The sequence below is a fragment of the Phyllostomus discolor genome, chromosome X (genome assembly GCF_004126475.2).
Source record: "Phyllostomus discolor isolate MPI-MPIP mPhyDis1 chromosome X, mPhyDis1.pri.v3, whole genome shotgun sequence".
Lineage (NCBI taxonomy): Eukaryota > Metazoa > Chordata > Mammalia > Chiroptera > Phyllostomidae > Phyllostomus > Phyllostomus discolor.
In genome coordinates, this window is record NC_050198.1 from 95,777,765 (window position 1) to 95,805,440 (window position 27,676).

At 44.4% G+C, this 27,676-nt stretch overlaps 3 protein-coding genes across 7 annotated transcripts in view; 1 reads left to right on the forward strand and 2 right to left on the reverse strand.

The window, feature by feature from the left end:
• The window catches only part of KIF4A (kinesin family member 4A), a 108,857-nt gene extending 94,976 nt beyond the window's left edge, over positions 1 to 13,881 (reverse strand). The window contains exons 1-6 of the mRNA XM_028522542.2: positions 13,731 to 13,881; positions 13,499 to 13,613; positions 7,661 to 7,851; positions 6,185 to 6,277; positions 2,692 to 2,858; positions 2,149 to 2,243 (exon numbers count right to left, since the gene is read on the reverse strand). Coding sequence (XP_028378343.1) covers positions 2,149 to 2,243; positions 2,692 to 2,858; positions 6,185 to 6,277; positions 7,661 to 7,851; positions 13,499 to 13,613; positions 13,731 to 13,853 — 784 coding nt within the window. The 5' untranslated portion in view covers positions 13,854 to 13,881. The remainder of the gene's footprint in view (positions 1 to 2,148; positions 2,244 to 2,691; positions 2,859 to 6,184; positions 6,278 to 7,660; positions 7,852 to 13,498; positions 13,614 to 13,730) is intronic.
• Positions 13,882 to 14,360: 479 nt separating this feature from the next.
• Positions 14,361 to 17,269, forward strand: PDZD11 (PDZ domain containing 11). Of its 5 annotated transcripts, none has more exons than XM_028522544.2 (7): positions 14,362 to 14,500; positions 15,016 to 15,115; positions 15,579 to 15,662; positions 15,938 to 15,994; positions 16,518 to 16,616; positions 16,853 to 16,913; positions 17,064 to 17,269. In XM_028522544.2, the coding sequence occupies exons 2-7, from the start codon at positions 15,029 to 15,031 to the stop codon at positions 17,096 to 17,098; spliced, it is 423 nt and encodes a 140-aa protein (XP_028378345.1). In that variant the 5' UTR covers positions 14,362 to 14,500; positions 15,016 to 15,028; the 3' UTR covers positions 17,099 to 17,269. The 5 variants fall into 5 exon arrangements, with proteins under 5 accessions (XP_035873092.1, XP_028378345.1, XP_035873090.1 ...); XM_036017197.1 differs by having other exon boundaries at positions 14,431 to 14,505; XM_028522543.2 differs by lacking the exon at positions 14,362 to 14,500 and adding an exon at positions 14,546 to 14,738.
• Positions 17,270 to 21,786: 4,517 nt separating this feature from the next.
• On the reverse strand, positions 21,787 to 27,063 carry ARR3 (arrestin 3). Its single transcript, XM_036016371.1, is given in 5 exon segments — positions 21,787 to 22,477; positions 25,502 to 25,632; positions 26,023 to 26,095; positions 26,352 to 26,461; positions 26,990 to 27,063. Coding segments are annotated over 5 exon segments (630 nt in total). The 3' UTR covers positions 21,787 to 22,235.
• Between the last annotated feature and the right edge of the window lie 613 nt (positions 27,064 to 27,676).

The window sequence follows — 27,676 nt, forward strand, 5'->3', positions numbered from 1 at the left end:
AAAAAACAAAAACAAACTAATCAAACAACTAGAACAGGAACAGAATCACAGAAATAGAGATCACATGGAGGGTTATCAGCAGGGAGGGGGAGTAGGGAGAATGGGGGAAAAGGTATAAGGAATAAGAAGCATAATTGGTAGGTACAACATAGACGGGGGGAGGTTGAGAACAGTATGGGAAATGAAGAAGCCAGAGAACTTATATGTACGACCCATGGATGTGAACTAAGGAGGAGAGGGCATGATGGTAGGAGGGGGATGCAAGGTAGAGGGGAATAAAGGGGAGAAAAAAATGGCACAACTGTAATAGCATAATCAATAAAATATGTATATAAAAAGAAATTTATCACACGATGACTCCTTAAAACAAACAAACAAAAACCATAAGTGAAAGAAGCCAGTCACAAAAGACCACTTATTGCATGACTATATTAATATGAAATATGGGTTAGTGGTGGCCTAGGGTTAGAGAAGGGGTGGGAAAGGGGAGTGACTGCTGGTGGATATTAAGCTTCTTTGGGAAAAGGATGAAAGTGCTCTAACATGAGATTGTGGTGGTGAATGCACAACTCCATGAATATGCTAAAACCCACTGATATGGACAGTGTAAATGGGTAAATCTTATGGTTGCAAATTCCATCTCAAAGAGCCGTTGAAAGATAACTCAGAACCGTACACCTAAGAAAAGATAAAAGAGGCACAAGAACCTTTAAATAAGGTTAACACAGAACAGAAAGGTCACTCTTAACTACATTCGGAACAAAAGCTGAATGAGAAAGAAAACAGGCTGTGCCCGGTGCCAGCAGTATAATGCTGGTAAATGACAAAGTAAAATCCCTCAATTACACTTGTTGCTTCTGCCTTCTCAGTTCCCGAGGGACGTGAAGCCCAAGGTAAGGAGGTAGTGAGACCTCAGCCACTTTCATAAGAGGTCAAATATCTTGGGCCAGATGAATTCTAGCCAAGTAAATTGCAACTAACAGTAATTTCAAATGTGAGTGCTGAAGCTATGTCAGTGATCTTTGAGAAATCTCAGAGAAAAAGATGTTCCAGAAGACTGGGCAGATGTAATGTCAAAATTCAAAAAAAAAAAAAAAAGAGCTAGAAGTTAATTCTATAAATTACAGATCAGTAAGTTTGATATGTCTTCTATATTATTACAGGCATGGCTTGCAAGAACCTAGAAATGGAAGAATAAGCACTAGAAGCCAGCTGAATTCACTAAGAGAAAGTTGCTTTAGGTTAATCCTTATTTCCTTTTTGTACTGTTACTAAGCTGGTGGCCAATGAGAAATATGGTAGATACAGTATATCTGGACTTCAGCAAGGCATTTGATGAAATCTTTCATGAGATCCTTAAGTATAAAATTGAGAAAACAGCCCTGGTTTGTGTGGCTCAATGGATTGAGTGCTGGCCTGTGAACCAAAAGATCACTAGTTAGATTCCCAGTCAGGGTACATGCCTGGGTTGCTGTCCAGGTTCCCTGTTGGGCACTTGTAAGAGGCCACTGGTAGATGTACGTTTCACACATCCGATCTTTCTCCCCCTCTCTTTATCCCTCCCTTCCCGCCTCTCTAAAAATAAAGAAATAAAATCTTTAAAATTGAGAAACAGGAGCTGGTTGTTAATTTTTGTTAGATTAATAATTGCTTAAAAGACCATTCCCACAGCATGCAGTTTACCAGGTCACTTTCATGCTAGACAAAGGTTTGTAACAGCACACACCATGGGTTCTTTTAGCCTTAGGAGCTTCACCATTTCTAGCCAACAACTTAAATGAAGATATGGAAACCATGCTGATGAGGTTTATGTGACATCTCGGAAGGACCGTGAATACTTGAGGATATTGATTTTAATCATAAGTAGTTGGGGAGGGGGGCGGTAAAAGAAGAGAAAAGAAAAGAAAACAAAAACTTGCCTGGACGAGATGAAATCAAACCCAGGGCCAGATCCAAATCTCACACCTAAATTAGGAAATGAGCGCAAGGGAAAGAAACAGCTTTTCACTATTTCTGAAATCAGCGTCCAGCTTGAATTGTAGGCACTGTTAGACTGGGACCTGAAATATCCCAGCGAAGACACCAGTAATACCAAGAAGAAGAGTGCTAGAAGGTTTTATCTCCAACTGTGGCCTTAACCATCCTTACCCTCTTTGAGACGATCCCCTTCCGCCTTGGTTTTCTTCTGCCTTTCTGATCCAGCAAGGTCTACAAGATGCAATTTGGAGCGAAAGCTGCTATTCCTGTGATAATGACAGGACGCCACAAGTGAGAAGAGTACACAAGCTTGAGGACAGCCAAGTCTCAAAGCTGACCCGCCAGCTCTTCTTTTCTTTCAAGTAGGTCAAAATAGCCCCACTCATTACTAGTGCTCAGAGTATTGATGTCAGATGCTTTGTCAAACCAATTGAAGAAGCGACCCACTGGTCAACTTGATTAGAACTCACATTGAAAATCTTGACTCTTGCCCTGGCTGGGGTGGCTCAGTGGATTGGGCACGGGCTGAGAAGCAAAGGGCTGCCGGTTCGATTCCCAGTCAGGGCACATGCCTAGGGTGCAGGCCAGGTCCCCAGTAGGGGGCGCATAAGAGGCAACCATGCATTGATGTTTCTCTCCCTGTCTTTCTCCTTCCCTTCCCCTCTCTAAAAATAAACTTTAAAAAAAATCTTGACTCTTTAGATTGTAACTTACTTGTCATTTTTCTTTCTTTGTTCTATGGAGATTGTAAAGATGGCATGAGAGCGGGATGACTGGGAGTTCATCGCTGTGGAGGCCACAGTCCTACAGTTGTTGCCCTGCTCCAAACAGGAAACAGTATCCAGGGCAACTAAAACAGTCTTCTCAGTGAGTCCCACAATCTAAGTCAGAGAAAGAAAAATAAAACTCCCTTAGGATTCATACTTCAAATACTTCATCGGAAATACAAGTGGTGGTTTGAAGAAATAGTGCCTTGACGTTTCAGTAGAGCCTTAATAAATATTGAATAGAAGAGCCGTGGTTTTATCTAGAAACCCTCATCATTGGGATCCCTGCAAACCAAGGTCTCCAATCTCCCCGGGGACTTCCAAAACAAGGTACCGGCCAATATTGGAGCTAGAAAAGCTCTCTAGATTTTAGGATAGCACTGGATCAGGTGTCTTCCAGGGAGCCCCAAGTGAAGGTAAGCTTTGACCTGAAGGACAGCAAGGGTAGCATAAACAGCTGTGGTATTCCTCTTTGCTACTTTCTCTTCTGTGGGACTTTAGGTTCCTCCCCATACCTTTGATCTGTTTTAAACCTCATTTTCCACTAGGGGAAATTGCATGGCATAACTTCCGTAGGAAGCCAGAAAACCAGGATCCTGGGCTGGGTACTGTATCTAGCTATTAAAGTTTGTACAAGCTAAAATCTCTTGGAGCCTCTCAAGATTGAACTACAAAAAGTCCCTGCTAGCCCCAGTATGCTATGATTTTATTACTCCAGAGCTCCCAAATCTATATCGGTGCCCTGGTTTCTAGTCTTTTATTTATAATTGCCTGCTACTTACACTTTGAAATCAGTAAATTATAAGTCAGACCCATCTTCCTCTCACCAACACTGACTCTATCCACTACTCCTCCATTTCTATTAATATCTCTATTCTCAAAACCTCAGGTTCACCTTCAGTTCCTCCCATTCCTCCGTAGCTCAGCTATCACCAACTCCTAGGCATTCTTCTTTTGAATCCACTGCTTCCTTTTCCTTTCTGCTGGCCTAGTCCGGGCCCATATTACTTCATGCCTGAGAAATAAGGCAGAGTTTCCCCAATTGGCCTTCCTCGGCCTAGTCTTTCTCCTTTTCAACCCATTTCTGTTAGTCTCCCTAAAAATCCTGCTTCCTAAAATGTCACCAAACCACAAAGCCTCCTGCTAGATAATGAGGATACAAAGAGATTTGAAGATACTCTTCTAACATCCAGGACCTAACTTACCTGGAGAGATAAACATGGAATCTAAAGACCTGGTAAAAGTAGCCACAGCAGTCCTTCGTTTGGAAGGATTAAATAGCTTATACACAGCTCACAGGGATGGACAGGAGATTCCAGCTGGAAATCCGGAGTAATAATCTGGTCCCAACAGATCTCCTATTACTTCCCAACCCACAACCCTGAATCCAGAATGACTGGTCTTGTCTCATTACCCCTAGGAGTATGTTTTCTGCTTTCCTGTTTAAACTATTCCTTACTACAACAATACCCTTACTCTTTGCTCTACTTACCTACATTCCATTCATCCCATCTGAAAAGCCTTAACAGAGTTGTCCTTACCCACCCCAATTTAAGTCAGAAACCTACACTTCTTTGTATTGCAAATTTCATCTCAAATAATGCTTAGGCTTTAATTCCTGCTGCAGCATGGGGCATATAAAACATCTTGGAATCTGGTCAAGGGCTGGCTTACTACCAACATTCTTTCTGGTGACAGACAGCATGTGTTTGGCCCAGGTTTCTTATTCCCACTATTCAAACTGTCTTCCTGTATTCCAAGCTCATCAGGCTTTTGAAATGAGTCTGATCCTTCAAGCCCTGCTTTTGCACTTGGTTAATGGCTTAACAACCCAGAAGGAAAAAAAAAGCACCTGCCTCTCAGGCACCTGTCCCCTAAAGCTTCACCTTTCTGTGCAGGGAAGAGAGGAAGGAGAGAAAGATGGGCAAGATATTATTTTATCAAGTTTTCCCAAGTCTGTACTACCTATGTTCATCCACTTCCAGCATCAGATTCTCCCACTCCCGAATATTCAAACTGGTGCTAGACCCAAGCTCTGCCTGTTTTCAACACTGGCTTCTGGATTTGGACCACTCCCGTATACAAAACTCCCTACGTTGCCTCAAATTTTCTGTTCAGCCCTGGCTGGTGTGGCTCAGTAGATTTAGTGCCAGTGTGTGAACCAAAGGGTCGCTGGTTCGATTCCCAGTCAGGGCACATGCCTGGGTTGCAGGCCAGGTCCCCAGTAGGGGCACGCGAGAGACAACTACACATTGATGTTTCTCTCCCTCTCTTTCTTCCTCCCTTTTCCTCTCTAAAAATAAATAAATAAAATCTTTTTTGAAAAAAGAAAGAACATTAAGATTAAAAAAAAATTCTGTTCAGCTATACCTCTGCAACCTGCGACTGCCATGTGATACAAGCCTCTCAAATAAGTGATCTTTGTCCTATGGTACTTATGAATTTTGAAAAGGTTATGTTGGTTAACTTTTCAATTTTTAAATATCACTCCAGAGCCTAGCACAATGTCTATTCTAGGGTTGTCCAACAGAATTTTTTGACCATGGGTAAGTTCTTTATCTGTGTTGTCCAATATAGTAGCCACCAGCCACATGTAGCTGTTGAGTACTTCATGTGTGTCTGGTGTAACTGAGGGACTGAATTGTTTTATTAAAGATTTTATTTATTTATCTTTAGAGAGGAGAAGGAAGGGAGAAGGAGAGGGAGAGAAACATCAATGTATGGCTGCCTCCTGCACACCCCCTACCGGGGACCTGACCCGCAACCCAGGCATGTGCCCTGACTGGGAATCGAACCTGTGACCCTCTGATTCACAGGCCGGTGCTCAACCACTGAACCACACCAGCCAGGGCGGGACCAAATTTTTTTTAAAAGATTTCATTTATTCATTCATTCATTTATAGGGAAAGTGGGCAGAATGAGAGGGAGAGAAACATCAATGTGAGAGAGAAACACTGATCGGTTGCCTCTCTCACACCCATAGCTGGGGAGCAGGCCCGCAAGCCAGGCATGTCCCCCAACTGGGAACTGAACCGGCAACCCTTCACTTTCTGACACAACGCCCGACCAACTGTGCCATGCTGGCCAGAGGTGAGGGACTGAATTATACATTTTATTCAATTTTAGTTCATTTAGGTTTAAATAGCCATTTATGGCTAGTGACTACCATACTGGACATCAAAGCCTTAGAACTCTGTAAATCGCTAATCCTGTAATATTTAATTGATTTTAGCATTCCTTCAAGAGGTAACAGGAAGGTGATCAAACATCCTTCCCTCCAAGAGATCCCATGTAGGAATTCTAGATTAACAAAGGCAATCAGGACCACACAAAATCTGAAAGATGTTAGTAGTCATTTAAAACCACAGTGGCAAATAAAAGACATGTGAACTTTAGTAGCGACCAACATTTTTAAATAATAATAACAACAACAAACACACCTTTATGCCTTCCTTAGGATCCTCTCGTATGTTTATCTGAGAGGTTTTCTCACGAGGTGGGCATAGAAGATCCAAGATTTCTTCATTGTAAATCTGGTATCATTGAAAATAAAGTAGTAAAAACAATATGTTAACAGGGTAATCTCAGGGTGGTGGGATCAGAGATGATTTTTAAGTTCTTTGTGATTTTGTTCTAAAACATTCTTACAACACACATATCATATTTTTAATTAAGAAAAGGGCTTTAACCCTATAGGCAAACATTTGATACTTGCAAGAAATGAATTCACACGTTACTGTAACAAAATCGAGACTGCTTTCTCAAGACAGAGTCTCTTAGGAATAGCAGACAATGAAAGTAACATGGGTGCCCAAATTCAGTTCTTTCATGGTGTCCTAACAGTGTCACCTTCACCGATTCTGTTAAGCTGTAAGTAACAAATTCTTCATAGAGGGTGGACGTGGGAAGCAAAAGGAAGAAGTAGCAACCAGTATTTCAACAACAAGCAGAACTTTAAGTATTTAGAATAGTGTTTAGCACAGTGTCAGCACTCTACTTGTTTGCTATTACTGCTGTGGCTACTATCTGACATACCAGGCTCTGAAGTTCTTTTTTCATTTGATTACCTTGACCACAACTGGGTTCATGAAGATTCAAGAAGGCTAATCTTAATGATGTGTGCCTCCCCACCTTCAAACTCTATTCCTCCTATACCCATTAGGAGTCAACTTCAGGATGACGTATTTACATACAATTTACAATTGCATCCTTACATCGCTGCACTTGAATTATTATTCCGTAAAGATGAGGCATCTTATCCCTGCTATGGAACCAACCAGCTAGTTTCCCAGAAGCCGGAAGTTCCCTAGACAAGTGTTTTTGGTGTCACGAGGTTAGCTGTAACTAGTCAATGTACTTCTACATTGATATATACTAGAATGAAGATACCCACAAGGGCAGGGACTTTTCTGTTTTGTTGACTGGTATAGCCCAAGTACCTAGAACAGGGTCTATAACATAGTAGGTACTCAATAAATATCCATCGAATAAACACATTCTGTCATCACCTACACAACTCAATATGTCCCCCAATTTTTAGAACATTCTTCACAAAATAGCAGCATTATTGCTTAAGCCTCAAAACAGTAAAGGCAAATCAAATATTTTTCTGCAGACTCTACAGAGAATCAATAAGAGGCCAAATTGGAATTAACAGAACTCCTGTCATCTTTTTATATGGCAATGCCAACTCCTCTAACAATCAGATTAAACAGACTATTTTGACAACAAGGGAAGAACTGGGTGCAAGCCAGATCCAACTGAGCCAGTAAGTTTTCTCTATCAGTTTATAAAAATGTAATTTACTAAAAATGCAATTTATTAGTTTGAGCGATGCCAGGAAAAACCTGATTCGGATTTCTTTTTCTACCCAAAGATAAATTTAAATGCAGAATAAATCAAGACAAATGATTTACCTCCAAGTATGACACCTTCAGCGTAAATTCGAAGTCACTCTTCTTGTCAATTTCTTTGAAGAGCATTTGTATCACCCGAGGAATGACCCCAACTGTTGGTTCATTCTCTTGCTCTGCAGTGTATGCGCCTCCCATGGAGTAGGTCTTTCCAGAACCAGTCTGTCCATAGGCCAGGACCGTTGCATTGTATCCTGGCAAAACAGAAGTCACACGCATAGTGGTGCTCAAATGTTCTCATCCAATCAATACACTCCGTTTCCTTCGGTGATTACAAATTGAGACTGCTCTCTTAAGATAAGGGTCTCTTATGAACAACAGCCACAGAGAAAAGTCATCTGGGTGTCATGACTTTGTATTGCTCCAAATAAGCAAAGAAAAAAAAAACCTCCCAGAATGTGTGCCCTTCCTGATAGCTCTCAAAAGATAGGAAGTAAAACACTTGAGGATCTGACGGCCATCATGAGAATGGCCAAGTCCCTGCAAAAAAGCCATTCAGAGCTTTGTAATTCTACTTTCTGTCTACTTTGAGAAATTCTAAATTTTGAGAATTAAATGAAAGTCCTAGAAGCTACATAAATAGAAGGGATTCAAACATGTATATTTTTGCGTAACAGTCGTCATTTGAAAAGGCAACAAAGTTGCTTCTTACAGACAATGAAAGCATCTGCTCCTTATCTGAACTCTCAGGCTGCTTCTGGACCACAGTATCAGAGTCCTAATAGGAATGTCATCATTTAAGTGTGATTCAATGGGATATATGCCCTTTGCTTTTTTCTTTTTGAAAGAACTTGTTTGTATAAATGAAGACCTAGATATTCTGAAAAATCATAAGATGTTAAATTGAGATTTTCACTAACAGATTGCTAGGATGGCCTGGTACAGTATAGTATGGCAGGCCTATGGGTCAAGAGAATAACATTCTATAATCTTCTGCAATACTACAGATGTGTGTATATAGTAATAACTGGGGAAACCAAGTTCTAGTACTTTCTACAAAATACTCAGGGCTCTGAGGTATTGGGAGTTCAGAGTAGGAGGGGCTGCTGTGGAGCTAACTGAAAAAAATAGTTTGTCTTTGCAGAGCAATGTTAACCACATACATGTACATTGGAATCCTTTTCTGTATTATATTGCGTCTAAAGACTATACTGTAATTCTCATAGTTTCCCAAGTTAAAAATAGGAAAGTAGAACTATGGTACTCTTACTAAGCTATGGTGGTACACTCTGAGGAAGATGAACAGAGAGTGAAGGCTCTGGAAACCATCTTATTTCAGGAATGGCTAAAGGAGAGGAGGCATGGTTAATTAGAAGAGCTGTGGAATCATGTAATGGTCTTGCATATATGTAAGTAGGAAAAAGGGTAACTTTATAGTGGAGAAGCCTAGCAGATACCACCTAAATCAAATGATCAAAATGAACATCAGGATGTGAGGGCGATCTGGCTGTGACATCTTGTCACCCCATTGATCACCAGGGTTGATTCGGCTGATCTGGCTGGCGAGGCAGGTGTCCCCTTCCTGCCTCACTGCTCCATGTTCGTCCCTCCTGAAACTGTGTGCTCCATTGAAAAGGATGACCTTCCCTGATAGAGGACAGGACCATTCTTCAGTCAAGGGTATATGAATCGCTATGCTCCCCTGCTAGAACCTCCAAACAAAATCTCAAAGTAAACATCAGCAGAAATGGGACAAATCAAAATCATGTATTGACTGACAGGGTTCAAAAAGAATACATCTCTACTTCTGTGATATTTCTGCTAAAGATAAAGAACGCAAATTGAATCATAAATTAACATCAGACAAACCAAAATTGAAAAAAAAAAAAAGGTTTATACAAGAACTGGCCTGTGATCTTCAAAAGTGTCATGATTATGAAAGTCAAAAAAAGAATAAAAATTTTTAGAATGAAGGAAACTACAGAGGCAGTGCAACTAAATACAACTGATTTTGAACTAGACCCTCTGCTATAAAGGACAAAATTGACACAATTGGTGAACCTTGAATGAGGTCTGAGGACTGGATGGTAGAAATGTAGCAATGCTAATTTCATGATTTTTTAAAAAATATTTTACCGGTTTATTTTTAGAGAGAGGGTAAGGGAGAAAGAGAGGGAGAGAAACATCAGTGTGTGGTTGCCACTTGCACACCCCCTTACTGAGGGCTTGGCCCACAACCCAGGCATGTGCCCTGACTAGGAATCAAATTGGCAACCTTTGGTTTGCAGGCCCACGCTCAATCCACTGAGCTACAACAGCCAGAGCTAACTGCATGATTTTGATGGTTGTATTATAGTTATGTAGGAGAAAGTCCTTGATAGTAGCAAATATACAATGAAGTATCCAGGGGCAGCAGGTCAACAGCTTACCTCAAATTGTTCAGGAAAAAAACTTTTTATGCTGTTCTTACAATACTTCTATAAGTTTGAGATTATTGCTTTAATATTAAAAAATTTTGAAATACAGTATTCAAGGTGCCCAGTCATGACATCACTTAAAAAGTGAAAAAAAAATTGTGGACAGCTATTGCCTGGAAGAAGGCTGCTGTTTGTCTGGAGAGATAAACTAACATCACTGGGTACAAATGATTACTAGGAGGCAAATTTCACCTCAATATAACCTAATGCAATTAGAGTTGTTCAAAAACCAATCAACAGGACTACCCTGTGAGTCAGTGAATTTCCTGTCCAAAAAAACTCAAATAGACATTGGAAGTTCACTTTACATAGATATTGCTACAAGGCATTTTTCTTTGGAAGAGAAGCTAGACTAGGTGCCGTAAATGTCCTGTTCAACTTTAAGGGTCTAGTATGTCATGGTTCTACTTCTTTTAAATAGAGCTCTGCTTTGAATCTTGAATAACCACTGTCCTAGAATAATATTAAAGACCTCTCAGGCATTGCTCCCTTCTTCAGAATCCTGCTATTGTCTTGAATAATACTAAAGCCTTAGCTTCTGCAATAAAGATTTTGAAAAGCTTTTTAAAACTTATTTATTCTTAGAGAGAAAGGAAGGGAGGGAGAAAGAGAGGAATAGAAACATCAATGTGAGAGAGAAACATCAGTTGTCTGCCTTTCATACACGTCCTGATGAGGACCTGGCCCGCAACCCAGGCATGTGCCCTGACTGGGAATTGAACCCCCGACCCTTCGCTTTACAGTACTATGCCCAACCCATGAAGCCACACCAGCCAAGGCTGCCATAAGGATTATTAACCAGCCAGAGTATCCAGGCACTTTAGGAAATCCCACTCTTTACCTAAAAGACTTCTACTTATCAATCAATACCTACCTCAAAGGTTCCCTATGCTGTGAAATTCATCCCAGGTTTCCTAACCTGGTTTTCATAATACTTTGCATGAAAGTATTATGTAGAATTAGTATCATCCTTCTGGTTTTCATAATACTTTGCATGAAAGCACTACTTCTTTTAAAACAGGGCTGATTGATTCTATTGTGTATTTTTAACTTCTAAAATATTTTTCCTTAAAGATGGGTGCAGCCCTGACTGGTGTGGCTTAGTGGGTTAGATATCATACTGTGAACCAAAAGGTCACAGGTTCGATTCCCAGTCAGGGAACATGCCTGGGTTGCGGGCCAGATCTCCAGTTGGGGCACAAAAAGGCAACTGATCGATGTTTCTCTCTCATATCGATGTATCTCTCCCTCTCTTTCTCCCTCCTTTCCTTTCTCTCTAAAAGTAAATAAATAACATGAAAACAGTCTGGTACTGGCATATGCATAGACACATAGATCAATGGAACAGAAGAGAGAATCCAGAAATAAATCCAGGTCTTTATGGTTAATTAATATTTGACAAAGGGGGCACGAGCATACAATGGAGTAAAAATAGTCTCTTCAATAATTGGGTGTTGGGAAAACTGGACTGGTATGTGCAAAAAAATGAAACCGAACCACCAACTTACACCACACACCAGAATAAACTCAAAATGGATAAAATACTTAAATATAAGTCATGACACCATAAAAGTCCTAGAGCAAAACATAGGCAGGAAAGTTTGAGATATACCATGTAGCAATATTTTTGCTGATATATCTCTTAGGGCAAGGGAAATAAAGGAAAAATAAACAGATGGGACTACATCAAACTAAAAAGTTTCTGCAAGGCTAAAGAAACCATCACCAAAATGAAAAGGGAACCAACTGTATGGGAGAACATATTTGCCAATGATATATCGGACAAGAGTTTGATCTCCAAAATATATACAGAACTCATACGACTCTATGCCAGGAAGACAAACAATCCAATTGAAAAAAAATAGGCTAAGGACTTGAACAGACACTTCTCCAAGGAAGACATACAGAGGGCCCAGAGACACATGAAAACATGTTCAGCATCACTAGCCATCAGAGAGATGCAAATTAAAACCACAATGAGATATCACCTCACACCTATCAGAATGGCCATCATAAATAAATCAACAAACAACAAGTGTTGGAGAGGCTGTGGAGAAAAGGGAACCCTAGTGCACTGTTGGTGGGAATGCAGACTGGTGCAGCCACTGTGGAAAACATTATGAAATTTCTTCAGAAAAGTAAAGATGGAACTGCCTTTTGACCCAGTCATCCCACTGCTGGGATTATGCCCTAGGAACCCTGAAACACCAATCCAAAAGAACCTATGCACCCCAATGTTCATAGCAGCACAATTTACAAGAGCCAAGTACTGGAAGCAACCTAGGTGCCCATCAGTAAATGAGTGGATCAAAAAACTATGGTACATTTACACAATGGAATTCTATGCAGCAGAAAGAAAGAACGAGCTCCTACCCTTTGCAACAGCATGATGGAGCTGGAGAGCATGGAAATAAGCCAGGCAGTGAAAGACAAATACCATATGATCTCATCTGTAACAGGAATCTAATGAACAAAATAGAACCACAGGCATGGAAACAAGGAACAGACTTAAAACAACCAGAGGGCAGGGGGTAGAGAGATAATGGTGGAAAGAAGGGGAAGGGACTAGTTAAAGGAAATGTATGAATAACCCATGAACATGGACAACAGTGTAAGAACTGACTGTGGGAAGTGGGGTGGGATGGGCAGAGGAGGGCAAACAGGGGAAAACTGGGACAACTGTAATAGAATAACAATAAAAAATGACAAAAAAAATAGCCCTGGCTAGTGTGGCTCAGTGAATTGAACGCTGGCCTCCAAACCAAAGAGTCACCTGTTCAATTCCCAGGCAGGGCACATGCCTGGGTTGCGGGCCAGGTCCCCAGTGTGGGGTGTGCAAGAAACAACCACACATTGATGTTTCTCTCTCCCTCTTTCCCCCTCTCTTCCCCTCTGTCTAAAAAATACATAAATAAATCCTTAAAAATTAAAATTAATACAAATCTTTTAATAAAGATGGGTGCAAAAAGCTTAAAATTGTTAATGCAGCAAAAATCATGTATGTGGCCATCTACTTCTATTCCTACCCCTGAGCTTTGCATTCCTCCAGGGCCTGGAAGCTATATTATTTATCTCTAAATCCTTACACAGGTCTTGCAGGTGCATGGGCCTCAAGTAGATTGGCAATTGATTATCATCAGCACCCATCAAAGAGCTTCGAATCTAATGAGGTCCCAAGACAAACAAACAAAAACAGAATACATAAAAGTGAAAGCGCAGCAGAACTACAGAAAGCAAATAGAGCACAAAACTAGTTTCAAGGGTACACGATTCTTTCCCAAGTTATATTGCACTAATTCCTAGGCTGTGGGCTTTCTGAAGGCAGGACTCATGTTTCATCCATTCCTGCATTTGTAACATCCAAGCACAATACCTGACACAAAGTATATGCTCAAGAACCATTTGAAGAATGAAGTAGCCTCACCTTTAAATATGCCTTTTATGAGTGGTGCTACTGCTGTATTGAAGACTTCTTCCTGTTCAGCAGAGGGGTCAAACACAAAATCGTAGGTGAAGGATTTGTCGTTACCAACCACCACCTAGAGAAGGCAAGGGACAGGGACAAGGAGTAAGAAAATAACGAATGGCCAGACCACGCCCCTCACTGTCATTTGGCCTCAGGTTTTCAGGCGCCGTCCCCGGACTCTGCTACGCACCTGCGGCTCCCCGGGTACGAAGGAAAGGCACGTCTGGCAGCCCTCACTAATCTCTTTGGGGACCAGAGGGCGACATCGCAGGGCCACTTTTACAGGAATTCCCTTCACCTCTTCCTTCATCATCCTACCTCAACACCGTCTGTGAGGGGAAAAAAAGAAAATAGGCTTGCTGATGAATCTTTGGTGGGTTCGCAGGGGTGGGAGGGCTCCTCCCTTAGCTCCGGCCCTCCGCTGGGGGTGGGAGATCGTTTGCGGGACTCAGCGTAGGTGAGGGAGCCTCCTCCTTGCAACGGGATCACTGGCGCTGGAGAGTCACTTTCCCTCCAATTTGGCCACCACAGGACTGTCGCACAGTCCGACACTCTGAAGACAGCGAAGTGGCCTCTGAAATGCAAAGGAAAACCCCCGGCGGAGACGATGACAAGGACCCACAGCCCCAGGGTACCGGGAAAGGCAAATCCTCGGCTAAGTTGTGTCCCCTTAACTCGCCAAACTAAACGTACCTTCCCCGGTGTCCCGTTGCCCTGTTCCAGCCGGAGATTTAACCGCCAAGTTTCAAATTAGTCCTGGAGGCGCCAGCCAATCGGAGCGCAGACGGCCAGCGGGAGCCGCCAGCACGTCTGCGTGCGGTGAGGGACGCTTTTGGGAAGTTCTGGGCCTGCGCGTCGCACGCTGGTCCCGCCCCTATCTGCCATTCACGGCATCTGCTTCCGGTTCTCGGGCTGTATTGGCAGCGAGTGGAACCTGAGCTGGCTGAGGCTTGTTGGCGGGTGAGATAGTACGGCAGTTACTGCTGGGAATACGCGGGGCTCAGGCCGCATGCGAGGAGCGTATTCAGAGGTGGCTAGTGGTGAAGGAAGGGTCGGTCTGGGGATCTCCACCATTACCGATCACAGCCACAGAATGTGGGGCGGTGCCTTGCCTCGACTCCCTGTGGATAGTTGGAGTCGGCACTCCCTCGGATTTCGAAAATAGATCTTTTTAGATGCACTCTTGCTTGCCTGTTCTGTAAGTTGAAGACAGTAACATGTGTTTCGCAGGAGTGTTATAAGAAAGATCATCTCTATAAAGGACCTAGCAGGTTGTTTGACACCCAGATATCCAGTAAAATTCATTGTTTTCTTCCATCTTTTTTCTTTCCTCTTTCCAACTATCTGTCCCCTAGAAGTGGGCTAGGATCATAGGATGACGGCCTGGGATAGGTTGGATTTGTTTTTTGAAAGTTGCTAGGCTGCTGTCCCCTTTAAACCATTTTTATCAGCTTCGATTCACCCTTCCATTCCAGAGGCTTGCCAAAGATGGACAGCCGGATTCCTTATGATGACTACCCAGTGGTTTTCCTGCCAGCCTATGAGAATCCCCCAGCATGGATTCCTCCTCATGAGGTGGGAACCATCTGTACTCTTGAACAGCAGATTTTTCCTCATGGGCATAAGATGATATATTAAACATAGGATAAACATAGGATAGCACAGTTAGAAAGCTCAAGGCAGAATGAATCAGCCTTTGTTGTAGCCAAGAGGCCCAGAAGTTGGATTCTGAGCAACTGGGTCCACTGGACGCTTCTTATGGAATCCTTCTGCCAGAGTCCATTCACATCACAGAATTCTGGATATTCAGAGCCCCAGTTTCCATTCTCTCAAGGTAAAGAAGTGGGGAGCCACTGGACTGCTAGCATGTCCCCAAGCTCTCCATCAGCCCACTTGGACAATGTTATCTGGTCTATTTAAATTAAGTCCATGACTTGACCTTTTCCTAACTTCAGGGAGATACATTTGTGTTCTGGATGAAAGTGGGCATAAAGTCTAAAACCACTAGTAAGATTTCTGGGGTTGCTGTGTTTTGCAGAGGGTATACCACCCAGACTACAACAATGAGTTGACCCAGTTTCTGCCCCGAACTGTGACACTGAAGAAGCCCCCTGGAGCTCAGGTGAGCTTGTGGAACAATTACAATTCATCTTATACCAGTCTAGATTTGTCCATACCGGGCCAAGAACTTACCCGTGGTTGGGAGGACAGATTTAAAAGCAGGTGAGGAGGTGAGGAAACTACCTTTATTGGGTGGAAAAGCTGAGATACAACACTTCCACAACTTCTGACTTCTCTCCGAGGGACACATATCCCAGCTATCATATAATGATGCTACTAGATATTCTTGTGTTTGTGGTCTATATTGAGCCCCCATTCTGTGCTCTTGTCTTGCAGTTGGGATTCAACATCCGAGGAGGAAAGGCCTCCCAGCTAGGCATCTTCATCTCCAAGGTGCGTGCACCTGGTAGGCAATATGGGTAGCTACTTCCCTTTGTTATATTGCAGAACCATGATGTCTCAAGGCCTCGGAGAAGGATGATTTTGTAGACTCATAGGAAGGGCATAATGGGAATGACCTTTCCCACTTAAAACTTCCCACCTGGGCCCTGACCAGTGTGGCTTTGTTGTTTGGGCATCATCTCACAAAGCAAAAGGCCACTGGTTCGATTCCTGGTCAGGGCACATGCCTGGGTTGTGGGTTCAGTCCCTGGTCTGAGCATGAGTGAGAGACAACCAATCACTGTTTCTCTAGCACATGGATGTTTCTCTCTCTCTCTTTCTCCCTCCCTTCTCCTCTCTCTCAAAATAAATAAATAAAATCTTAAAAAACAAAAACACTTCCAACCTGGCAAGCACGTTTCCCTACATTTACACACACACAAACAGTAGCACCTTCCATTTGCATAGCACTTCATTTCACTTACAGTCTCTGAAATTCTCCCACCTCAATCACATATTCTCTCCTTCCCAACAGGTGATCCCTGACTCTGATGCACACCGAGCAGGACTTCAGGAAGGGGACCAAGTCCTGGCTGTGAATGATGTGGACTTCCAAGATATTGAGCATAGCAAGGTGAGCACAGCGCTTGGGCTGTGGTGAGGCAGGAAACGATCCCAAGTAGGACAGGTCAGACAGGATTTGCTAATTCTGTGTGCAACTTGATAAGAAAGAATCTCTCCTGAGGGAAGTGGACTGGAGGGAAGCAGCTATTAGTGATCCAGAAGGTTGGAGTGGCAAAGGACTTTCTTCCTCTTGCTATTGTGTCCTGAGTCATATCTTATTTGTACAAGCTGTTGTGTTCCTTTCAGGCTGTTGAGATCCTGAAGACGGCCCGGGAAATCAGCATGCGTGTCCGCTTCTTTCCCTACAGTAAGTGTCCCTTACCTGGAAGGGCCTGCAGTAGGAATTCTTTTAAATCCTGATTGCTGGATGCCCCATGAGTTGGTGGGAGTGGGGGATTGGGAGCTCAGGCTTGAAAATCACCTGCTTTTTCCTCCTTGTCTTTCTTCTTTCCCCCAGATTATCATCGCCAAAAAGAGAGGACTGTACACTAGAGAGTTGCAAGCCACAGCCATCCACTTGGAATCTAGGACAAGCTGGCCAGGCCTCAGGGAAGCCACATACACTCTCACAGAGTCTCATACACTTTGGAGACTCCAAGGGGACCCCATTTTCCCTCCTGCCCCTCCTATTCTCCAAAAAAGTAAAACGTGATGCTGAAGAAATGTTAGTGTGACTTTTGGATGATACTCACTGAGTGTAAAATACTTTCGAGGCAAACATAAAAGCTCTTCCAAAGAGGAGCCGCTGGAAGTAACAGAGCAATGCTGTACCTGCTTCACAATTGTCTCTATCTGCCCAGAACATCAGGGAGGCCTGGGAACCTTAGATGCAGTATAACTGAGGGATGGTATCGGGTGGAGGGATAGTGGAGGAAACGTGCCCTTTCCCCATGATCTGGGGACATTTCTCTGCAGGGTACGGTATTAATATAGTTCCGTCTTCTCTTTTCCCTGATTCTGTGATCTGGAACATAAACTAAGGGAGGGCCTTAGATGCATTTCTTTTCAGGGACAGCAGTAAGAATTTGGTTCCCAATTTCCAAGTTGCAGGTTGAGTAGTACTGACAGCTAGCTTCCCCCTTTCCTTTACCCCAGCCCCCAAATAACCTGCCAGGTTCTGAGTTCCTTGCTTACAGTCCACTGTTAGAGATTCCACGCCACACTGTATACCATGTTCAAAATGCCCATTTAGAATAGCTAGTTTTCTAATGAGATACGGGATGAAGTGGCCCTGTGATGAAAGTCCCAAATTTGCCTTGAAAGAATCCTAGAAAGCTTAAATACCTCCAGGCTCTTCCCCCGGAGAGTGATTCTGATGGTCCAAGGTGGAGCCTGAAAATTTGAAATAAGGTAGATTGGTCTCCAACTATGGGAAATCATTCTAAATAGTAGCAATATATTTCTATGAGGAAGTTCTGGCTCTTCCTAGAAAATCCGTCCCAGCTCTACTGTGATACCTAGAGGCTTGGTGCCACTGTTGGGTAGCAACATCCTTGTGAGCAGAGCTGGACAGAGAACTCGTTTAGCTGTTGTGCTTCCTGGGCAATCCTTGTTGCTCTCCTGCCCCCTAGTGGCCATCTGAGAAAGACGCACACAGGCACATTGAGTGAATCGACTGAATGTTGCAATCCAAGCCTCTCCCTGTGATTAACAACTCATCTAAAAGTAGTGAACTGTAAAAAGACCCAGCCATGTACCATAGGCCTAAGAGGCAAAACCCCTCCTGCCCTAAACTGGTTCTCGCTCTGCTGTACTTGGAGCACCAGATGACACAATTGCATTGTGGAAGTATTGACAGAGCGTGGAGAAGGCACAAGGAGTAATAGGCTGAGGCGAAAGGACCAGTTTATTGAGAGTGTTGATAAGAAAGCAGTGGAGAATGAACTGTATCAGCCTTTGAGGTACCCCAGGTGCTGTAGAACCGCATCCCCTATAGGTGTCTTGGCAGTCAGAGAAGGCGAGGTGGGATTCCTAAGCCCTGCAAGAACTTTCCATCCATAGCTGTGAGATGTTGTCATGGAAGACATGATGGCACTTGCAGGGCTTCTGTTCTACTTCTGAGTCCCAGAATTGGACCAGAGCTTAGTAACTGGCCAAGTATTTAAACCATAACCCTGAGGATGGAGGGGGAAGGACTGGTCCTGGAAAGCCCAAATGCAATAAATGGATCAAATTAGGCGGACAGCCCTGGCTGGTGTGGCTCAGCGGGTTGGACGTCATCCCTCGAACCGAAAGATCACCAGTTCAATTCCTGGTCAGGGCACATGCCTGGATTGTGGGCCAGGTCCCTGATTAGGGACGTGAGAGAGGCAACTGATCAATGGATCGCTCACATATCAATGTTTCTCTCCCACTTTCCCCCTCCCTCCCCCTCTCTCTAAAAAATAAATAAAATTTGTTTTTTTAAAAATGAAGCTATCGACAGGAACAGTGGCTTTTGATGCCTGAGTCATCAGAGGGCTCCAGGTGGATTTTAACTATTGATGTGTGTTAAGGAAGGTAAGAGAGGGGACTGGGGCCACATCTGGACTCCCAGGGGCAGCTTCTAGGAGACAGAAGAGGAATTCTGACTTTACAATCCCCTTTACCTACAGGTGAACCAGGGAGCTCCTTTGGGCTGAAGTTAGTCCCTTGTCTCTTAAATATCAGTCAGGGAGAAAAATTGGCTGACCATCAACTCAGCAAGGGAAGTTTGCTTTGCTTGTACACTCCCCACTCCAGCAAAGCTGGAAGAAAGGATACTCTTCTTCCTTCAGTGGGGATGAATCACTCTCGGAAGGAAGGCCAGAAGCCATGTACAGGAATAGCTGTGAGAAAGAGACAGAGAGGGAATGGGGGTGGAGGGAGAGAATGGTGATGTGCAAAAGGGGAAAAAAAGGGAGGTCAGGTTCAAAGACATAATTCTGGGCCTTTTCTCTGTATAATGGGGACATGAACATTACTCCCACTCCACAATAGGACAAGCCAAGATTACCCAAAAGAGTAAGCATCAGTGGGTGGCCAGAGCCAGGAGTGCCATGGAATTACTGTAAGGAATGGTTATTTTGCATGTTGCACCTGGTTTTAGCACTGGTTTCAACAAACATCGCATTGAGGTCTCTGGGTTTTTCTTCCCCCTCTTCTGCAGAGATGTGTCTTGACAAATGAGAAATTACATAAGGGACCAGACAATTATAAGACCCCTTCTGACTCAGAGCGGATAGGACTAGATCTTTCTGAGGTGTAATGATGCCTCCCTAGTACCAGAAACCCTAGAAGCCTTGAACCCCATGACCTTTCTGATCTCTGACACTGGTAACTCCTCCTGAGTAAACAGAATAGTAGACCCTCCCCATAGAGACTGATCTCTAGGTATGGCAGAAAAAATTGTATAATTACACTATAGCTTTTGTTTGGATCAATCTTGTTACCCACCAACATGATGACGACATCATCACTATGCCCACTTATCTGCCTGAACATCTGCCCACTTATCTGTCTCTTTGAAAGCATTGATATGTACAAGAGAATGTGTTGCAGAGTGTTGAAACATTTAGTGAAGTTTTGGAGGGAATAAAGTACCTGCCCTTCCTCTCTGCTATTTCTATCAACCTCCCTATTGCTTACCTCAATCTGTTTTTCAAACAGCACCCCCTTGTGATGTCATAGATAACCCCTGCAATAATTGAATCATAATGTAGCTAGGGCCCTGGATGTGGCTCAGTGGATTGTGTGCTGGCCTGGGAGCCAAAGGGTCGCCGGTTTGATTCCCAGTCAGGGCACATGCCTGGGTTGTGGGCCAGGTCCCCAGTAGGGGGGCGTGTGAGAGGCAACCACACATGGATGTTTCCCTCTCTTTCTCCCTCCCTCCCCCCTCTCTCTAAATAAGTAAATACAATCTTTTTTAAAAAGCATAATGCAGCTAGGAATTAGGCTGCAAAAGGGCTTCTGGCCAGTTGTGTCCTGTGGTTGCAGTTGAACCTGCATAAGACAAAGGCAGACAAAGGTAGACAAGAAACTAGGCTGTGAAAGGTAGAAGTTAATAAAAGAAAAATAAAAAGACTCAAGGAAAGTGGGTCCCTGAAAAGTGGCTATTATAGCCACAAATCAGGTGGCCTACCATCCTAGGGCAGGTCCAATGTCAATGTACTGTTTCCATTAAGGAAGACCCTATAGGGCAGCAGATCTAAGGATTCAAGACCTCTTGGATTTTGTCTGTGTTATAGCCAGAGTCCAGATGAGGATAGAGAGGACAAGAAACAGGGAAGGGTTGATAATTTGCGGAGGCTTCATGCTTTTCCTTCTCTTCTTTTTTTTTTTTTTAAAGGAAATGTGATTTTTAAAAAGATTTTATTTATTTCTTTTTAGAGAGGGAAGGGAGGGAGGGGGGGGGAGAGAGAGAGAGAGAGCGAGAGGAGAGAGAGAGAGAGAAAGAGAGAGAAAGAGAGAGAAACATCAATATATGGTTGCTGGGGGCCTTGGCCCGCAACCCAGGCATGTGCCCTGACTGGGAATCAAACCTGTTATGCTTTGGTTCACAGCCTGCGCTCAATCCACTGAGCTATGCCAGCCAGGGCTCCTTCTCTTCTTTATCCACAAATAGTCCAGGGTGGTAATGCATATGCCTGAAGGGTTGACATAGAAGGTTAGTGAAAGGAGCGTGAACCTGCACTATTCAGTCCCCCAAGTACCTTGTCTTAGACAGGAAGTCAATTCCAATGGTTGCCTGCAAAGGAGAGAGACTCGCTCTGTACCTCTCCTCTACCCCCAATACCAGGCAGCCTTAGAACTGTAGTTGGAAAACGACCTTGAGAAGGTGATCTTGCTCAATTTGTTAACACTTACAACAGGTAACTTTGAGGAGGAGAATTCCTGGGTGAGTGGAGCTGAGAAGGGGACAAAACCTACCGCATGAGCCTTGGTGGTGGGCTCAGCTGGCCAGTGCAGTTGAAGCTCTGGATCACGAAGCGAGTGCCCCACTGTGAGACAGATAAATAAAGTATTTGTTGGGATGGTCAAGGAGGAAATTAATTCTGAGAACCTTCTACGCCATTCCATACTGTCAGATCTTATTCCACAAGCCCAACTCAGACCTCCCACTGCCCTGCTGCTCCAGGAACAGGAGTTTGGATTTACACAGACACCATTGCTGGCGTGGGGAGCAGGGCTGGGGTGGGGGGGGGGAGCGGGGGGCGGTCCCTGGATGGTTTCCAGGCCCAAGCTTCCGTCCTTGCAGTGGGCCTCGCTGTGTGTGAAGTATATTGCGGCCAGCTGCCTGAAATCACACAGTGTTCTCTGTCCAACTGCTATTCAAACCACCTTTGCACCATCCCTCAGCCTGGGAGCATAGCTGTGCCCACTGGCAGGCAGCTGCAGCAGGTCCCTCCTCCAAAGCAGTGGGTGGCACCCGGAGGGAAACTTGAAGGACTCACAGAGGGCTGGCAGCGTGCCAGAAGGAAGGCTAGGGTCATTTACGTGGAAAGCACCTGCTACAGGGTGAGCTAATTATTAGGAAGGGGGAGCTCATCCTCAGTAGTTCCATTACCCTCCTGGAGAAGAAGATAGCAAAGAGATCGCCAGCCACGTGTGGACAAGCTGATTTATTAGAGCATTACAGCAGCACTCCCACGCAAGCGCCAGAGCCAGGTGCTCAGCTCCCCTCGTCCCCCTCCTCCGCCAAAGCCTCCTGGCTCTCTTCCTCGCCAGGATCCTACTGGGTAAACTCCTGGATGAGTCTGTCCTCAGAGCTTGCAGAAGCAGCAGAGGGGCATGCAGGGTTAGGAAGCAGTTTCTGGGCATCCTTCACATTCCCTCCTTTTCCCGATATCATAGAAGCAATCCCTTCACTGCCTCCCAGCTCAGATCCTCTGCCCCCTCTCGGTAGCTCCCCCACTCACTCACTCACCCACCCATTGACCACACGCCATAGTTTCCCTTCACTTGCCCCTTTCCCAGCCTCCCAACACGAAAGTCCCCCTTGAGCACTGGAGGGGAAATAAAAACGGAGGAGGGATGGAGGGAAGGGATCGAAGAATGAAAGATGGAAGAAAGTGTGAGAGGGCAGCAGGAATGGACGCCTTGAAGGGGGAGGGCGATTCTCGAGAGGACCAGGGATGGAGCGAGGGAATGCAGAAACTGAAGGGAGGGCAGCTGCAAAGCACTGAACAATGGCACGAAGCTCAATCATAAGTTTTCACTACAAACATATTGAAAGCGATACTCCAGGAAGCTTTTTCATAGTTCTACCATCATAAAATGGAGGATGGCTGTGGGGAAGGGGATGGGACTTCCTGGGCCTGACATTTCCTTACCTAGCAGCCTCTGCAGCAAGGGAGGAGAGGGAGGGGAAAATGAAGCTCTTCATTTTCTGAAGAAATGTCTTGTTCCTGTCCCCCCTCCCGTTTTTACCCTCTGCCATCCTCCCACACACACACAACTTCCCTAGACACCCAACCTGCCTATTGCTATTCAATCTCCACCCAAACTGCTAGTCTCTGATCCATGAGATCACAACTGCTTGGTCCCCAACCAGAAAGCCCACTGTTCCTGTGAGTCCCACTTGCTCAGTCACCATGACATGGCTTTGGATGCTGGATGCATCAGGATCAGGGGCAGCTCCACACCAACATCACTGCAAGGAGCCCAAGGCAGAGTTACAGATTTCCCTTCAAGTCCACTCCCTGAACCTGTCTCCCTCGGTTTCCCCATCCTGGATGGCCTCACACTCCCTAGCACTCTTTTAGTCTCCTCACCTCCTCATCCTCCTCTCTTGCCCCTGTCCCTTCTCCACACAATCTCTTACCTGGCTGTCAGGTTGCCTAGGATGCTGAGGGTAGAATGACACTATAAAATTAACAGCTGGCCATGGCGGGTACGGCACAGTGGATTCAGTGCTGGCCTGAGAACCAAAGGGTCACTGGTTCGATTCCCAGTCAGGGCACGTACCTGGGTTGCAGGTCAGGTTCCCAGTAGGAGGTACTCAAGAGGCAACCACACATTGATGCTTCTCTCCCCCGCTTTCTCCCTCTAAAAAGAAATAAAGAAAAATCTCTAAATTAAAAAAAAAATAGCAGTAGCAGCTGGAAATGGAAAGTGGCAATCTAATTTTACTGGGGGGTGAGATCAACTTAGCCATAGAATGGGTTTCTGGAAGGGAAGGTGGTTTGCTCACTGAGCTCACAGGGAACCTGATCTGGGAGAAGGCTGGGAAACAGCTTGACTGGGTCAGTCCAATCGGGAGGGAAGCAGAAGGGAGAAACCCTCAGCTTCCCCAATGCGTGCTCAGACAGACCTTGAATCCTCACTCACCCTCCACTGGACACCGTCAGATTGACTCTGACTTTGTAGGACACGAAGTATCCTCAGTATCCTCAGCAGCTCCTTGTTTGTTCCAGGTCAAAAACTGGAGGTGGCAGTATTCAGTGTGCATTTGTCGGGGGAGCTGAGGAGGGGCAGTAATTCACCAAGTCCCCCAGTGCCTTCCTGTGTCCCTTTTGGCTTCCAACCGGTTTCCCAGGTTCTACTCTCTCCTCCTCATTGGGATCACATTTCTGTTCCTAAAATCCAGTTTTACCATGTTACCTTCTGCTTCTTTACCAGATCCTACCTCTCTGACTGTAAGCACCCTGCTTGGCTTTCACAGCTGTTAACAATCTTGCCCCACCCAGCCTTTTGAACTTTTTCTGCCCTAACTCCCTAACACCTGGGAGACAACAGAAATGGACCCATCTTCTTGCCATGCCCAAAAGGTGCCATGCGGATTCCTACCTTCTAGCCTTTGCTCCTGCTATGCTCCCAATCTGGAATGCTCTTTTCTTCCAGATTCTACACATTCTTTACGATCTAGCTCATTTATCTCCTCTAGGAAAACTTCTCCAGCTATGTTGGCCGCTTTCAGTTTCTATTGGATTTATGATCTGAACCACATGTAGCAACATTTAACTGTTACATTGCATTTGCATTCCTCTTTGTTCCCCATCCAGGCCATACATTGACTGAAAGCAGAGATTGTCTTAAACTTCTTTGTATTCTCTCACATGTAATAGGTGCTCAATAAAAAAACCTGCTGATTGAAAAAGAAGATACAGAAAGATGTATATTCTTGGGAAGTTCTCTTCATTGCTCTGGGATGCTGATCCCCTATAAAATAATGCTGTTTGGATGACTTATAAGGGTCTTCCTTGCTATAATCACCTATAGCTACATAATTGATAAACTATGGGGAGAGGCAGAAGAAATTAATGCTTGTGTGGCAGATGGTTTTTTGTGGGACACACATCTAACACAAAGACTTCTGAAGTCATAAGGCCAAATGAATGACTTGATAGAATTCTATCAATTCCTATCATATCATCCTCTTTTTTTGTCCTCCTTTTCCTCCATTTCTCATCACCTAGTCTTTCATCCATTTCTGTCTTCCCCAGGGAGTAGGTACTGCAGAGATCACAGTGTTAGAGCCAGATGACATGTACTAGAATCCCTTCTGGCTCTGCCACTTATTAGCTACAGCAGCTTGCACAAATTCCTTCATCTCTTTCAGCCTTCGGGTTCTTAGGTATAAAATGGAACGAGAACAACTTTACAGCCTACTTTAGTGGGATTTTTATAAAGGAAACATAGTACATGTATAAGACCTTTGTGGGTTGTGAAATATACAACCCAGGAATTTTTTCTCTCCACTTTTTCCTTTCTTGTTGCCTATGACCTAAGCCTGCCTTTGGTCTCATGGGCATTAATTATTTGGCTTACTCTTGGCCCTCGGTTCTGGAGAGATCTGTGAACACTGACCTGGGGATATTTTTTTAAAAGTAGGTAGGCTTTATTAAAGGTGAAACCTCACAATTGTATATATGGCATGCAGAATGGGCTGGAGATAGAAAATGGACATTGGGAGTGACATTTGAGCTTATATCATGCTAGAGGCCAGATTGGTATCACCATGCTTGAGTTTTCCATCCAGTGCCAAGCCCTGTTTCTTGCAGTTGGCAGCCAGCAGTGGGGTTACTGCAAAGCTCTTGGAGAAACTAGAGTTAGCAGCTATAGTCTCCCTTTGAGAGGAAAAGAAGAGAATTTAGGTTAGGTTCGCCAACTAAGTGTGCTTTCATTCCCAACATTATCTTCTACAACTGCATGAACCCACTGGATTATCCAAGAAAGCTGTCATGTCTCACTGTGGCAAGTGGGAACAATTTGTTCTGATGGGAAATCCTTATACCACCGTCCTCTCTCAGCATTTTGATGATCCTCTTGTGGGTATCCTCCCTCTAGTTCTCCTGGGAATTCTTCCCTTTATCCATGTCAGCCTTCACTTTGATCTTTCTCAGTCCTGGGCTCTACCCACTTTCTTCTTTCCCCAACCCTCTCCTCTGCCTCTAGCATTCAGCCTTCTTCCTGCCTCCCCTCCACCCCTTGGCTGTCTAACCCCAGCCCCAGCTCACATGAACTCCTAAATGAACACAGTCTTGGTGTACTTGTCTAGTGAATACAGGACAACATCTGTGATCTGGTCAACTCAACAGGCAAGAAAATTACATGACTATAATTAATCAGTCATCCTCGAGCCCTCAACTTACTGCCCTCAGATATGACCTTATAAAATATGCATGATGTACCATGATGTACTCATGGACAAAGATGAGTAAATTTCAATATGCCTGCATTGGTGGGAAAGCCTAGCTGAATGCAGATTTGGATGAGGGGGGAAGAGTTTTGGAAAAAGATCTGTGGTTTTGGGACCAGGTGTAGGAGGATAGGAAAAGAAGCTCACCTGAAATCTTGATTTTTTTGATGAGTGTGCTGGTGCAGTTGTTGATACAAACATTGACAGAGATGGGTTTGCTGTGGTAGTGAACCTGAAGCTGGAGGAGAGAGGCCCATTATAAGGTTGGAGGGAGAACACCAAGATCAAGACCTAGGATTCCTCAGTGGACTGAGTGCCGGCCTGAGAACCAAAGGGTCGCCAGTTTGATTCCCAGTTAGGGCACATGCGTGGGTTGCTGGCCAGCTCCCCAGTAGGGGGTGCACGAAAGGCAACCACACATTGATGTTTCTCTCCCTTTCTTTCTCCCTGTCTTCCCTTCTGTCTAAAAATAAATAAATAAATAAAATCTTTAAAAAACACCCTATGGGGAGAAAGGCAGAAACAGAATAGGGAGGAAGATTGGGAGAGAAGGGAGGAAGAGAGGAAGGGAGAGGAAATAAGGGTAAGTGGGGAGAAAAGGAAATGCTCCTAGAATTAGAAGACACCTGAGGAGCATGCAAGGGTGCAAAGGAGGAGGTAACTGGGGTACAGTTCAAGCCACAAATTGGGGGAGGTGGAAAACCAATCTGCCGCAAAAGCAAGTACTTGAATTTGGGTAGGGGACAAGTCCCAGGATCAGAGAATTAGAAGGAGCTCTTACTTACCTGGAAATGTTGACCATGGAGTTGATGTAGAGCCTTTTCTGGGAGGAGGGAAAGAAGGAGGAAGGCTCAATCATTTGTCCCCTACTCTCCTTGGCACTCCTAGTGTAAAGTAACCTTTCCTCTTTAGATCGACACTTCTCAGCATGAAGTGCCTTTTCTATTCTCTCTCCTGCCAAGAGTACTTATTCATCCATACTCTCACCCATCCTGTATACCTCCCTGCTTTTATTTTTTACATATTGTTGGCTAACTATACTGTCCATCTTCAGAAAGCGCTGGCTTTCCTAGAATGGCTGGGGCACTCTTGGAAACCTTCAGAGAGAAGAAACTTGTCTGTAAAGGGGCTGGAGACAGGTCTCCATCCAGAAGACTGTGAGGGAAAATTGCACTGGATGAAGCTGGACATCACCTAGCATAGTGTAGGCATCTTTGTGAGACATCTTTGTTAGTTACCTGAATGAATGAACAAATAAACAGATCCTGTCTGCTTTTGCTCCTACAATGGATTCTGAGCCTGAGGTCACATCACGGTGGCCTTGTCCCCCAGCTGAGAAAGGAGAGGTGTGAGAGACAAACAGTTGGTGCTCTCGTGCTCTTTGTTGTTGGTGGCAGACACTGCTATGGGCATTGAAAGTCTTTCTTGAACCTGTCTGTTATTCTCATCGCCCTCTCCAAATTGTCCCTTCC

What these genes read in the sequence shown, in the direction of transcription:
- PDZD11 (XM_028522543.2), top strand. Translation starts at nt 14,716, where the DNA reads ATGCACTCTTGCTTGCCTGTTCT. An exon ending in CACTCTTGCTTGCCTGTTCT is followed by an intron (nt 14,739 to 15,015) that starts GTAAGTTGAAGA and finishes CTTCCATTCCAG; the next exon opens with AGGCTTGCCAAAGATGGACA. An exon ending in TAGGCATCTTCATCTCCAAG is followed by an intron (nt 15,995 to 16,517) that starts GTGCGTGCACCT and finishes CCTTCCCAACAG; the next exon opens with GTGATCCCTGACTCTGATGC.